The 14,144-nt window shown below is 44.9% G+C and overlaps 3 protein-coding genes across 3 annotated transcripts; 1 reads left to right on the forward strand and 2 right to left on the reverse strand.

The window, feature by feature from the left end:
* Positions 1 to 775: 775 nt before the first annotated feature.
* HERC3 (HECT and RLD domain containing E3 ubiquitin protein ligase 3) lies at positions 776 to 13,495 on the forward strand (the record flags this gene model as incomplete). Its single annotated transcript, XM_010185722.1, has 16 exons — positions 776 to 905; positions 1,572 to 1,648; positions 2,201 to 2,422; positions 3,209 to 3,300; positions 3,905 to 4,035; positions 4,603 to 4,751; positions 5,634 to 5,710; positions 6,033 to 6,127; positions 6,960 to 7,019; positions 7,597 to 7,699; positions 7,869 to 8,052; positions 8,364 to 8,542; positions 9,641 to 9,733; positions 10,956 to 11,060; positions 11,137 to 11,259; positions 13,490 to 13,495. Coding segments are annotated over 16 exons (1,826 nt in total), but the record flags the coding sequence as incomplete, so codon positions are not given.
* Positions 13,496 to 13,665: 170 nt separating this feature from the next.
* PIGY (phosphatidylinositol glycan anchor biosynthesis, class Y) lies at positions 13,666 to 13,896 on the reverse strand. Its single transcript, XM_010185721.1, has one exon. The coding sequence runs from the start codon at positions 13,894 to 13,896 to the stop codon at positions 13,666 to 13,668; it is 231 nt and encodes a 76-aa protein (XP_010184023.1).
* Positions 13,897 to 13,929: 33 nt separating this feature from the next.
* On the reverse strand, positions 13,930 to 14,071 carry PYURF (PIGY upstream reading frame; the record flags this gene model as incomplete). The annotated part of the gene is made up of 1 exon (XM_010185723.1): positions 13,930 to 14,071. A coding segment is annotated over one exon (142 nt), but the record flags the coding sequence as incomplete, so codon positions are not given.
* Between the last annotated feature and the right edge of the window lie 73 nt (positions 14,072 to 14,144).

Here is a 14,144-nt window from a genome sequence, read left to right on the forward strand (position 1 = left end):
GGGGGGCGAGCGCCCTGCCGGGGGTGGGAGCCCCCGGGACGGGGTCGTGGAGGTGGGACCGCTAAATTTGCAATGGTCTGCCGTGCTGCCCCTCGGGGACACGAAACCCCTGCGTGAGAGGCTTCGCCGTGTCCCGGTGCGCAGCGATGGGGGAGGCTGGAAGGAGGCACCCCCTGCCGGGGGACGGACAGGAATTTTTTCCTCTCTGGCTACATGAGGTGGTTGAGCTGGGGAGGTGTGAGAAGGTTGGACAACGGGAGTTAAGAGGTGTTGGGTAAATCAGAGGAAGATCTGCTGATGATCAACTTCCATGCTTGTGCAGGCAATGTGTGAATTTTCCATCATTGCTTTTCCAGTGACTTGTAAAACATGTGACTTGAAGGCATCCCATCCCCAAGACTGTGACAAATCTGAGGTGATCAGATACCTCAGGAAGTGCTTTATCTCCCCGGGACACTCTCCACAGCTGTGTAAAAGTAACAGAGTGTGCTTCTGCTGGTGTTTCGCTGCTTGTCTTGGGAGCTGGTGGCAGCAGCCTAAGAGATGGAGAAATGTCTTTTAGTGATAGCCAGAAGAGTTGTCGGGCATGAAACCAAGCAGTGGGTTGGCACTGAAACACAAGGACTCTGAGAAAATCAATAATGCACACTTTACACACATCTTCCCGAGAAGCAGAAGCTCTGTAGCACACAGAGACCTTGGAGAGGGGGCTGAAATGCTTAAGATGCCAACTGCCTTAGAGTGACTGTTGTGCCTGTCCATGTTTGTTCTGCAGAACCCACACAGTTGCAGTGGAACGTGAAGGTGCAATGTTCAAACCATGATGCGACACACAAGCTCATTCTCTCTGATGGGAAGCTTTCTGAACAGTGGGCTACAGATTCAGCTGACTGCTGCAAGACAACGTAAGAAGCTTTCATGGGGTGGAGGTATGGATGGTAACAGGCAGAGAAGGTGGCCCCCTTTTCCTAAAGGTAACTTCCAAGAGACTGAGGTGTGTTCCTGTCGTAGTGAGGGAACTGGAGCACACACATTCCTAGTACCAAAAACTTTATCTTCCTTTGTTCGCCAGCAAAAAGTGCGCCGATTTTGAGGATAATACCAAGATTTGAGCTGCTTGAGGTGCACATGAGACAGCTTTATCTCAGAGACTTAGTGAGGATCGGTAGCATATACCAGAGTAATGCACACGACTTGCAAATAACACATGGCTTGGGAAAGCTGTGGCCAAAACACCCAAGCACATCTGAATTTTACCACCTTCCGATTCAGCTGTGAGGGTAACCATCATCTAAAAATGGCACAGCAGTTTGTTGTGGGATTTTCTGTTAACTTGCTCAGGGCTGAGCCTGATTCTCTTCCAGCTTCCTGTGGTGCAAACCCCAATCAAATCAGTTAGCGCAGCAGCAGCAGGGTAGCATAAGAGCAGGGTGAATCAGCTATGGTAACCTATATTATTCTACATAATTGTCATTACATGTGCTAGGACTTGATGAGAGGATCTTCTTGCTTTACTTTGTCTCATGGCACAGCATCTCTCTATTTTGACCTTTTTTTCCTTATTTTTGTAGGCTGGTGAAAGAACTCAGAAACCAAGACATTGTTCAAATAGCATGTGGGGACCAGCACGCCATGGCACTGTCCAGAGGTAGCCTCTTTCAAGCACACTTTTCCTTCAAACAGGAGTCACCTTATGGCAGGTTTGCTCTCAGAAGGGAGTTTTTGAACCACTTCCCATAGCTGGTGACACCATGAGAGATCAATGAGTAGGGGACACGAAGTGTGTTGGCTATCAGTACTGTCCTTCCCTCCCACCACCCAGCGATCTGCAGCTCTGTCCCTCTCTTGTGCCTTAGCACTTATCCCTCCTCAAAGGTGTGTGGTGGAGAGCAGACGTGGCTGCCCCACTCTGCAGTCACCGGCCCTGCTTGTTCTTAAGTTGGAGCACCTCCCTGCAAGTATTGCGTTAGAGGTGGAAACACCCTGCTTTATTGTTGCTGTGCTGAGTCACACACATGGGCAGCATGGGACTGCCCCAAAGGGGTCAGAAAAGCAAGCAGGAAGGTTTGGCTACAGATGATGATCTCACCTCAGAGCTAGGTCCCTCAAAACAGCACTGATTTTCACTCCCACTCCCAAAGTGCAAAGACTTAAGGGCAGCGGTGAGGCTGAGCTGTCTTCTTTTGTTCTGTGCATGAAGGAGGTGAGCTCTTTACCTGGGGCCAGAACGCCCACGGACAGCTTGGAGTGGGGAGCCAAACCACGCTCATCCCCCAGCCACAGCTGGTGGAGAGGCTGAAAGGCATTGCGCTTGCTCAGATTGCTGCTGGAGGAGCTCACAGCATCGCCGTGTCGCTCTCTGGAGCTGTATTCTCCTGGGGAAAGAACGATTTTGGGCAGCTGGGACTCGGAGACACAGAAGGTAAGGAAAGGCAGGAGTTTGAGTGCAAAGCTATAGGAAGGTATTTTCCTGGTCGGTGAGCTCACTGCAGACACAGGAGTGGCCCCACACTGCCAAGTCCCTTTGGAGCAGATTCAGTCTTTTGAAGAAAGTAATGTTTGGATAAGGTCTTTGTTTCCAATCTATTGTATCCTGACCAGGAAACGCATGGAGGGACAAGTGATTTAGGAGTTGTATTTCTGCAGAGAACTTCTAATCATTTTTTGAGGCCATCTGGCTAGCATGGGCTCATCAAACCATATATTTCAGAGATCTCTTTCCACTCCCATTCTCTCTCCAGGCAGTCTTACAAGAAGGAAATTTTATACCTCTTTGCCTTCTTTAATTATCTGTAAACACGAGGTGAGAGAATAATTAAAATCACCCACTGCCTTCAAACCTAAAGGCTAGAGCAGAGTTGCCCTAACCAGACAGAGCCTGAAGGCAGCAAGATCCGAATCAGTCTCAAGTCCCTTGAGAGTCAGATATTTTGAAGCCAAGTACCTTTAGGCAAGCAGATGTGAAAGCACTGTGTTTTGTTTCAGATTGAACTTAAATGAAAAGAAAATACTATGAGAAAGACATAACAGTACAAGAAGGAGTATGTTATAGTGGAGGTAGAAAGCAACTCAAATTGCAAACTCAAATTAAATGCATGAATTGGTCTCAGGGAGGACTGAAAAGTTCTAAAAGCCTTTTTTACTAAATCTTTCTTTGCGTGAGACCCCCCAGTCCTCTTCCACTTTAGCAGTGCTATCTTCTTTCCAGACAGGGACTGCCCGTCGTACATTGAAGCGTTAGAGCACTGGAAGTCTGTCTTTATCTGCTGCGGGGCAGACCATACTGCAGTGCTCTCCAAGGTGAGTCTGAAACTCAGCATCTGAGACCTCCACCCTGCAAGAAAAGATACACTGCTAAATTCAGCATGGAGAAATTGGGATAGCAATGCCTGCTTCCATCCACGTCTGAAGATGATCCCCAAGGGATGCTAACTAAGCTATTGAGATGCTAACTAAGCTATTGGGAAAACTGTCCTCCTCTCAGGTTCCAGTCACTTGTATGCAAACATTTACAGGGGAATGATGAATGGGAATCCTGGGGCAAAGAGGTGCAGTTCCACTCTTGGTGCTTTTTGAAAATATTATCTTTTTTTGTAGCGTTCTGGGGACTTCAGAAAATGTGAACAGTAGCCAATTCACTAGGGTTTATTCATACAAGTAAAGCTCTTGGAACAACAGGGAATTATTTTCAGGAGTTAAATTGCTTTTGTCAGGAGCTAAATTATTTGGAAATTAGACAAGATTAGGCTTGATGCAAAGTGAACTCTACCTGTGTTTGAATCAGGGATGTTTTGAACCAAGTCCCATATAACATAGTCTGTTTGCTGGCTGTCACTCTCGGTGGTGACCATTTGAATGCCGTTAATAACACAGTGATCCTGTTGTTTGTTTCTTCATCTTCCAGGAGGGGTTGGTGTGCACCTTTGGAGCAGGGGGGGCTGGCCAGCTTGGCCACAACTCCACCCGAAATGAAATCGTACCTCGCGTGGTGGCCGAGCTGTGGGGAGCAAGAGTTTCACAGGTTGCCTGCGGCAGGTGGGCGAGTACCAGTAACAAAACCCTTGGTTTTTTGCTCTTTTAAGAAACGAAGGGTGTACTGGGTACCAAAGGGCAAAACATTGTCAACAATCTGCACCAGGAAAGTGAGTGAATTCCTGTCCACTTTGACAAACTGGTGGGTCCTCGGAAAGAACCGGAGAGCGGTGATAATTCCCGAATTTCCTTCTGCCTTTATGAAACTGGGCTAGAAAAGGTCTTCTGTCCACCTCCCTGGTTGTTGTATCAGGCTCAGCAGCATAGAAGTTGCACTTTTACAAATGGAAGGGCGTGAAGCTAGCAAGGCGTAACACTTTATTTTTGTATGTGGAACCTGTGTGATCCCAAGCATCAGAGGATAGTGAAGGAAATTTGAGTCCATGCATTTCTTTATTGCTGAATGTTTGTGCAAGGAAGGGTCCTAAGACTTTGGTTAAAGGGATCCTGTAGCTGGACTATTAGGATAGACAAGCCTCAGTTATCCACTCTGAAAACATACTTGTAAATTTTATTCTAACTAGCCCAGAGGTATTAACTTATTATGACCATTTTTCTGTTTCTGAACAGACAGCACACCCTGGTCTATGTCCCCTCCTTGGACAAAGTCTATTCATTTGGTTCTGGTGAAGAAGGACAGCTGAGAGATGAGAGAAAGCCTAATCAGTTGATACCACTTCCCATCAATTCACCAGTGAACACTGGAAAAGCCTACTGGGGTAATGACCATTGCAGATGTGTACAAACTGTATTCATTTCTTTCAGGGAGATGCTTGATTTCTTGATTTTGTGTTTACACTGAGAGGCTAACATGTCTCATTCTTGCTTGGTCATCCCAGCAGATTCTATGGTCACAGAATCACAGAATCTCAGGAGTTGGAAGGGACCTCAAAAGATCACCCAGTCCAACCCCTGCCAGAGCAGGATCACCTAGACCAGGTCACACAGGAACGCGTCCAGGCAGGTTTTGAATGACTCCAGAGAAGGAGACTCCACAACCTCTCTGGGCAGCCTGTTCAGTGCTCTGTTACCCTCACAGTGAAAAAGTTTTTCCTCATGTTCAGATTGAACCTCCTATGCTCCAGCTTGCACCCATTGCACCTTGTCCTGTCATTGGACATCAGAGAGAAGAGCCTGGCTCCTTCCTCCTGACACTCGCCCTTTACAAATTTATAAACATTAATGAGGTCACCCCTCAGTCTCCTCTTCTCCAAGCTAAAGAGACCCAGCTCCCTCAGCCACTCCTCGCAAGGGAGATGCTCCACTCCCTCCATCATCTTTGTGGCCCTGCGCTGGACTCTTTCAAGCAATTCCCTGTCCTTCTTGAACTGAGGGGCCCAGAACTGAACACAATATTCCAGATATGGTCTCACCAGGGCAGAGCAGAGGGGAAGGAGATAACTGGTAGATAACTCCATTTGCTGCTTGATTTATCATCATGGATAATGGCCACATAGAATCAACTTCTAGACAGACAGCTACTCTCTGAGGGTTTTTTTTTTCACTGTCCCATGTCTGTGCACTGAACATAATCATAGAATGGTTTCGGTTGGAAGGGACCTTGATGATCATCCTTTGAACATCTTTTTATTCTTTCACAGGAAACAAAACATCACCAAAGGTGACTGAAATTCTTGCAGAAGGAAACCGAAGTATTGTCCTTTACAAGAAAAGCAAGGTATGTGCATACTTGATCATGGCTTCTAATTTGGCCACTGTTCACATTACTGCTGGAAACATTTAGATTTTCCATCCTTTCCTGCTTTTAGTGGGCCAAGTTCATATGTGTCTCTTGCAGTTTCCATGCTTACCCATATAGTAACTTGTAATGCAATTATGTGTCTGTTCTGGATTGTAATTATACATGATCTAGATCATGCTGGATAACCGTTAATTTGTTCATAATTAGGCCAAAATCGTCTTGTAATGATTGGCTTGAGAAAAAGAATCCCATCTGCTAGGCCTGTAATCTTGTCAGTATTTTTATGCATTTCACACAGAATTCCTGTTTGAATGGTATTGCCACTCTGAAGGATGAAGATGTGAATGCATGGATTTCTAAGTCCAGATCGCAACACTGGGAGAGTGTAAAAAAGTAAGTCAGAAACCTGCTGGTTTGTTTGGGTTTTTCCTCTGATACATGATTTTCTCTAAAACTTTGGAGACTTGTAGGAGCTGATGTTCAAGAATGTAGCTGAGACATCTGTAATGTGTATGTTGATAAGGAACAGCCCTTCCATGACCCTTTTGCAGGAGCAGGACAGATGTACTGTCTGGTTTTGGAACCCTGTCCTCCTCCTCTTGCACAGAATGGTTGTTACGTTGATGAAGAGCTGACAAGGTAAAGCAGTGAAAAATTTGGTCTGGAGACCGAGGCCTTGTGCAAAAATTGTAATTTAAAAAAAAAATTACCCAAACTGGAATGTTTTGTGTGTGTCAGCATTTAAAAATTAGCGATCTCTTCTTTGGTTACTCATTTTCAAAAGCAGCAAGAGTGTACCACTGTGGGAAGATTTATACTTATGGCTGAGAATTTCATGTACTCTTTTTTACAGATCTTATGTGGGAGGTTATTTCATTTGGGCAAGTCTGACTCCAGCTGCTTATTTTGAGCATTTAAAAATCTTGGCTAATTTGGATCTAAATGCTTCCCTGGCCACTTTTAGTATGGTTTGGATCATGTGGAAAGTGGTTGTAGAGAGGGTGAGAGAGAAAGGGTTATTTCCAGATCTCCATAGGAAGGGAAGATGACTAACTCCTCGAATACGTCTTCTGCAATGCTCTCAATAAAGGGGTGCTAAGAAAAGTTTTATGTGGCCAGGTGCAGACACACTTGTAGACACGGTGTTTATTCTTTCAGAATTAAAAAACCTGAAGTTGCTACGCATGTTGAAAAGATTGATTTTGGTTTGTTTTTTTCCTATCAGGAATATCAGACTGATCTTTTCATCAGAGGCTTGCATCAATGGAAGCTTCCTGGAGAAAAGGTAGTGTGTGCTGACTTAAACATAACAGAATATATTGACTGCGTGTAAACTGACCAGAAAGTGTTATTTTAGGCCGTGTACATAGAGAAGATTCGTCATATCTGAATTTGCAAGAAGCAAGCCTGTATTTTTCAAAGCCCAAGCTAAAATTAAGTTTCTTATCTCCCCAGTCCTACTGAAATTTGCTAGAGAAGCTCACATTCTAACAGATTATCCCACAGGAACATCTGACAGTTGATGATAATCCCTTTAGGCAACATTACTGCTCCCAAAGCATCCTTAACAGCTCCTCCCAGCACTGAAGTGCAAGTCGGTTTAGGGTGAAACACAGGCAGCCAACCACTAACAGTGCACAGCCACACAAGACAGGAAGGACAGAATATTGATCGGGTCACAACACAGTCTGAATATATTAGAATATATTATTATAATATCTAAGAATATATTAGAATATATTATTAGGAGTCAGGATGAACTTTCCAAGAATTTTCTGATGTTAGGATGCTTCACTATTCAGTCAGTACCAAAAAACCCAGCTTTGCACATCATTTGGTGTCCTTTTTTTCCTTTGTGACAGAGACAAACATTTCAGAACTTCGAAGGAAGTCTCAGGTGTAGACATGTCACAAGTGCAACATTTTTATGAGAGGATCAGCAAGCACCCAAAAGTCTTGCAGGAGGTAAGGATGTGATTGATACAAGGATTCTCACTACATGGATCCTGAGGAGCCCTGGATTTGTGCGTGAAACTTGGGAATTTCCGTGCCAGCCTAACTCATAGATGATTTTGGCAAAATATAATTGCATTTTTAACCTTTTCCCTCTTCTTCTTTTTTTTTTCATTTGAAGGTGCAAAAGGAGATTGAGAAGTTACTGCCATCGTTGTCTTCCTCGCCCACCTCACCCGAAAATTTCAGAGTCTACTTGATCTTGCCTTTCCTTCTGCAGGGAGAGGACGACAGCTCGAACCGTTCTCTCGGGCTGCTAGCGCAAGTCATCACGAAGTTCCAGCCAAAGGACCTGCGAACTCTTGGTAGGATTTTATGATGATAGAACTGAGTGATTTAAACGTGTGGTCATTTCTGGCTGCAGAGCAAGAATTAGTATCGCCAGTTCAGCCTGGAAGAAACGCTTCTGGTAGAAGTAGAAACATGGGGACTACGCAGCAAGACACAAGAAAGAAAAATTCTCAGTCTGAGGTTTCCTGATTTTTGTAGAGCAAAATGAAGCAATATTTTTTGGTTTAGTTCATTTGATAAAAAGAGAAAATGCAGCTTCATCCAGAAGTGGTAGTTATTTGCATGTTACCTCTGATGGATACTTCCCTAGCTGTTTTCCTTGCAGAATGCCTGTGGTCAAATCTAGAAGAATCCTTTTTCAAGGAGCTGGTCACTGTATATCAGAGAGCTTCCCAGAAAAAACTGTCTCAATTTGCCATGCAAGTCAGAGATTGTCAAAGAACCCCCTACTTCCTGTACCCGCACGAAACAGAGACTCTGCAAATACTGCAGATTCTTTATGAGGTGAGAAAGAGTTTGAATCCTCGTTAAACAGGACTTATCAGTACAAGATAGAATATTTTAACCTGTTTTACTTGATTAATTCTCTGGGTTTCCTTCTTACAAAGGAACATTTGGCATTTCTTCAGGGACCTCTTTGGCTGTGCACCAGCATAGCTTTGAAAGAATCCTGCTCTTGAGCTGAGCCTGGCTGACCCTCTGTAGAAATGCAGAGCTGAAGCACATTGTAGCCCCTGGCAGGGATGCTATCAGTGGTGAGGAGCACATGGACTGATGCATCCAGGGCTATGGATGGGCTCTCCATTATGCAGCACGCCCATTCCCCTTCCTGCTGGTGACATCCCTCACCCCAGTAACTGCTCATGGCATTTAAAGGTCAACCCCCCTGTGTGGCACATTGTGGCTGCCACTGTAACACTGCGTCGTGCTTTAAGAGCCTGTGACCTGAGAAATTTTCTGAGATGATAGAATTAGAGCAGGTTTAGCAGCTGCATACGATCAGGGAAAGAAAGGAGGTAATTACTGTATTCTTCTTGACAACCATCCTTTCTCCTGCTGAGATGTTCAGAATTTAGGAAAGCCAAAAAGTGTGCATGGAGAGAGTTGTTGTATTTTGTTCAGAATGGAATATTCTTTTGGCTAAGAATGCAGATTTGGGCTTTGAAGTTTAGACTCTGAAATCTGTATTTATCCAGATAAATAAACTCAAAATGCAGCAGGCCTACTCCTCTGCATCATTTGGAGCTTTACATGTTCACTGTCCTCTCCAAAATCACATCTTTGCCAACAAGTATGATGAATAGGGAACTTCAGATTCTCCAGCGACTGAAAGACACCCAAAGTGAAACATCATCCCTCTCTCAATGGAGTCCTGTTAAGGGGTCTTCACTGTAAAATTGCTTTCCTGCTAGTTCGTATGTGGCTTTCTGAGACTCCTCACTGCTGAGTGCTGTGCTACCGGTGCCGTTTCTGTCCTCCCATGCAGTCTCAGAGCTCTTTCTGCAGAGAGCCCTGCTGCTCCTCAGTCCTGCCCTGCCACCCAGACGCACAGCTCGCTGGATCTGCTGACTCCCCTCTTCATATCGTGTGTTATCAATGCAGGTGAACTCCAGAACTGGCTTCCGAGTACAAGAAAACAACTTCTACGTGCCTCAAGTGAAACTGATTATCAGACTCTGTTTGCTATTTAATGGAGTAAGTATAAAATCTTACCAGCAGTGTAAAACACTGGTTTTTCTGTTTTACTTTAATGAGTCAATATAGATGAAAGTGAACTCTAGACCCTAGCCCAGTACATCGCAAAGACAATGCATTTTCCCTAGTCCTCCAGCTGTTCTAAATTATGCAAGCCATTTACCATCCCAGCATTTTAGCAGCTACAGTCGTGCCTTTCCTGAGATGACCCCTGGTTCTGAGAGTTGGAGCCATCCTCCAGCATCTTCAGCAGCTCCATTTGCTCTGAACTGGTGATCGGTGTGAAATAGCACCACAAGGGATGGCTGCTATACTTCTTGTTACTCTGGATTTTATTATGTTTCATTAACAGAAATGAAAACAGTCTCTTTTAAACTTTTATGTAGAAATGCTACTGAAAAAAAACTTATAGAAACACATTTCAGTTTACTCACATCCAAAACCAAAGCTGTGGTAATAAAAAATAGCCTGCAAAATGGTTCATTTCTTGATGACATGAAAGAGTGAAAATTAGGTACCAAATGCAATCGGTGCGTTTGGAGCAGCATCAAATGGAAACGTGGACAGTAGGGGCTTCCTTAGGCAAAAAAATGCAGTTTTCTAACAACTTGGCTGGAATTCACAGAGCAACAGCCAAATTGTTTCATAAGATTTTATTTGCTAATGTACCAATTTTGTACCAGTTAACCAGAGCTGAGGACATTTGAGAAACAGTATAGAATCGAAAGACAAATAGGACATTACTTGAAGTTGCTGCCTTATCACACCAGAGGTGTAACACTTTGAATTAGATTATTTTGTATACCGATATTGGTATTTGGTATTACAGAAAATAAACCCAACAGTCATTAACAACGATGTACCATAACCTGGGTGTCCAGGATGTTTCTGCTATGTGTCTTGGTTTAGCTGAGTTACAGACGACGCTGTTACAATCACTATCTGTCTGTTATATCCTTGGGGCACTGTACCACCAGTGTCTGCCCGCATAGACAGTTCAGATGACTCTCTGTCAAGGTTTTCCACTCACAGAAGCATTCAGAAGGTGCTTTTAGAAAGCGTGCCTCTGATGGTGCATTATTCAGGTACACAAGAGCGTGTTTCGGAGATAGAGGAGACTGCCAGGGTACAGTCCGACAGTTCAGTCTGCATATACATCTCTGAACTCTGACTTTGCAAGGGAAAATCAATGCATCTTTTTCCTCCTTCCTTGTCATTCCAGACGGTCCTATGGAAGCTGATCAAATATCCATGCATCTTTGACATGCAAGACAAGATCGCTGCTCACTATACAGAATGCAACGCTCTGTCCAACCCCTACAATGATGTAAGTGTGGCCAATATTTTTTTTTACCATTTAGGAGAGAAACATGCCACTAACACACTGTTACGTCAATCTTCAGAGGTACTCTAGAGTGACGGGCAGGAACTACTGGCTTTTTCCAGTCAAAAGACAGAGCCTTCTGCAAGACATATGGACCCACTTAAAGAACGCACCAGACTGGCAATTTGCGAAGACTATAAAGGTAAGATACTGAACTGCATTATTTGTTAGCTCTGAATATGTTACTACAGTGTTCTTTGGTTTTCAGTGTTACTGAAGTATTGGTAGAAGGGTTTCAGTATTCACTGAGCATACAGCAGAACAACTACTCATCAAATAATTATAAAACATGTTCCCTGGGGGATGTAGAGTAAATCTGGAGGGTAGTATCTTACATTCTCATTTCTGGTATCCATCAGTCTTTATTGGCATAAATTAAATGCAAGTGGTAGTGCTATTTTCTGTGAAGATGCTTTGAGGTAATGTAATAGGATTGCTCGGGAAACTGGTAATTGGCAAAGTCCATTATATTACTGCTAGACTGACTTTAAAGACTCTGGGCTAGTTTGCTGTATGTGAAAAAACTGGTGAGCCACAAAACCCATTTCTCTCATGGTTGCCTGAAGGGAAAGGAAGGATAATGCCAGCAAGAGAGGTGGAAATTACAGTGCTGCTGTCTCTGTGTGGCTTTAGTCTGTGGTTTCCACACAAACCCGAAAGTCCTGGCAGCTGCATTTTCTTCAGGTATTGCAACGCTAGCCCTGCCCTGCAAAAGCCACTGGATGGCTGATGTGGGAACAGGGCACCAGCCCAGGGTGGAGCTCAGCTCAGGGACCACGTGCCACATCAGTCACCAGCACAAGGGCCATCAGAGCCAGGCACCATGCCTCTATCAGTCACCAGCACAAGGGCCATCAGAGCCAGGCACCATGCCTCTATCAGTCACCAGCACAAGGGCCATCAGAGCCAGGCACCATGCCTCTATCAGTCACCAGCACAAGGGCCACCAGAGCCAGGCACCATGCCTGTATCAGTCACCAACACAAGGGCCATCAGAGCTGGGCACCACACCTGTGCAGCACGAACTGTCAACCTCAGGGCCCTGTCACCCAGTTCTGATTATTTCCAACTGAGCCTTCTTGCCAACCAGAGCTTTTCCTTCCTGTACACTTAGAAGAAGGTTCACAAATGGCTCCTAGAGCTACCTTTCCTTCCCCCTTCTCCTCGCTGCTGCAGCTGAAAGAGGCATTTATTTACAGAGGCAATGTGCTGTGTACTGCCCTCTACCTCTGCTGTACTTAGTCAGCCTTCAAATACACCTCTTGCGGACGCTGCCTTTCATACTGTGCATCACAGCATTATTCGGGCAGCAGCAGCCTCACCCATTTGACTGCATTTTTAGTATCCCACCAAGAGACACTGAGGTTCGCAGTATTTACAACTTGGTACAGCCCTTCTGAATTTTTTAGCAGGTAAAGGACATTCATGTGCCTGCATTGCAGATATATACCACCCAGTAACAAACCAGGAAAAATGAACGCTTGTAATACGTTATCGTATCTCCTTCATAGCTGTGTCTTGTTGAGACATTTTGTCAGACAGTACCGAGAACGTAGTTTTTTACACCTGACAGCCTCATCATGGTCTGTCACTCCATTTAGTGTTGCTGTAAATGAAAACAGGGAAGGTTGAAGCATTTAGCAGAACTATCTTCTGTTCCCTCTCTACTGAGGAGGATCATCCTAAGAGGAAAAATACTGTATATGCTTAACCAGTATTTGTAGCTGCTGACTTGGTTACCAAATCCTGGGCTCAGCTGGAGTTATTTTTCCTCTAACCTGTCAGGAGATGACACTTTAATGAAGATGACCCAGCCTGGCTATCAAAGTCGGGCACTCAGACACATTTAACAAATAGTACAGGGACATACATCTCCCAGGCAGACACTGGAGTATGTGGGAGGCCATTCTAACAAAACCCCCAAATGCACACGTACATCTTCTCTGCAGCGCTGTCGTTTCCCCACCTTTTTCTTAAAAAACCAAACCAACAAAAAAAACCAAGCAAGCAGCTACTGGACATACAGATGCAGGGATCATCCAAGTAAATTTCTTCACTTAACTCAAGTTTTGTTATTAACATCAGCCTAATTTATTTTGTTATTCTGACAGTGAGACAAATACATTTCAATGTGCACATCGGTTCAAAACAAAACCGAAGCTTGTAATTCAAAGCGAGATTCATATTGCTGCATGTTGCCATTGCTTATTATTTAAGATCAGTTATTTCAGTCAGGGTGCAGTTTTTCCTTGTAAAAACGATCACCACCCAGCGGATTTCCATTAGTGCCACTACAAATGCACAACACTCTTGAAGGGATACACTAGGAGGAATTAGTGCCTCTTGTTATTCTTCCTCCTTATCTGCCTTAGCGGTAATTAAGTAATAGGCTGCTGCAGAGGACTTTATATAGTGCCGAATACCATTGGGGAAACTATGGCAGTCACTAGTGCCAGAAAGGAACTCTCTCAAATCAGCTGCAATACCTGACGAGATTAAATAACCTGCACTGCTTTAGAGAAGCCCAGGGGTTAGCAAATGCATTGCACTAGTTGTGCCTAAAAAGCTTAATCCCCATCCAGGTCCACAGGTGGAAGAATACATAAACTGGTATTGTAATGGGAAGGAGGAGGCTGTAGAAACATAAGCTGTTGGTGCTGGTGCAGCCCTGCGGGAAGGTTTCATCGACGCTGGCCGAGTAAAACAACCCCGCCAGGGACAGGAGGGGAACCAGGACGGTCAGCGTAGGCAGGGAGGGGAGCATGGCTCCTCTGGCCATCGCCCCCAGTTTACCGCTGTGCCGGGTGGGTCCTCAGGGCTGCTGCGAGCCCTCAGCCGGGGGCTTCTTCTGAGTGCTCCTGGCCGCCTCCGGGATCATGTTGGGGATGCCGTCGATGATGGGGTAGGCGATGCCCAGCTCCTCGTTAATGAGCTCGTTGGTGGCTGCGTCGTACCTGGCCAGGCAAAACCAGAACAGGAAGAGAAGTGAACGGTAAAGGGCCTTGCCCTTTAGCAGGCAGCGAGAGC

The sequence above is a fragment of the Mesitornis unicolor genome, unplaced genomic scaffold, assembly GCF_000695765.1.
Source record: "Mesitornis unicolor isolate BGI_N332 unplaced genomic scaffold, ASM69576v1 scaffold44045, whole genome shotgun sequence".
In the NCBI taxonomy this organism is placed as follows: domain Eukaryota; kingdom Metazoa; phylum Chordata; class Aves; order Mesitornithiformes; family Mesitornithidae; genus Mesitornis; species Mesitornis unicolor.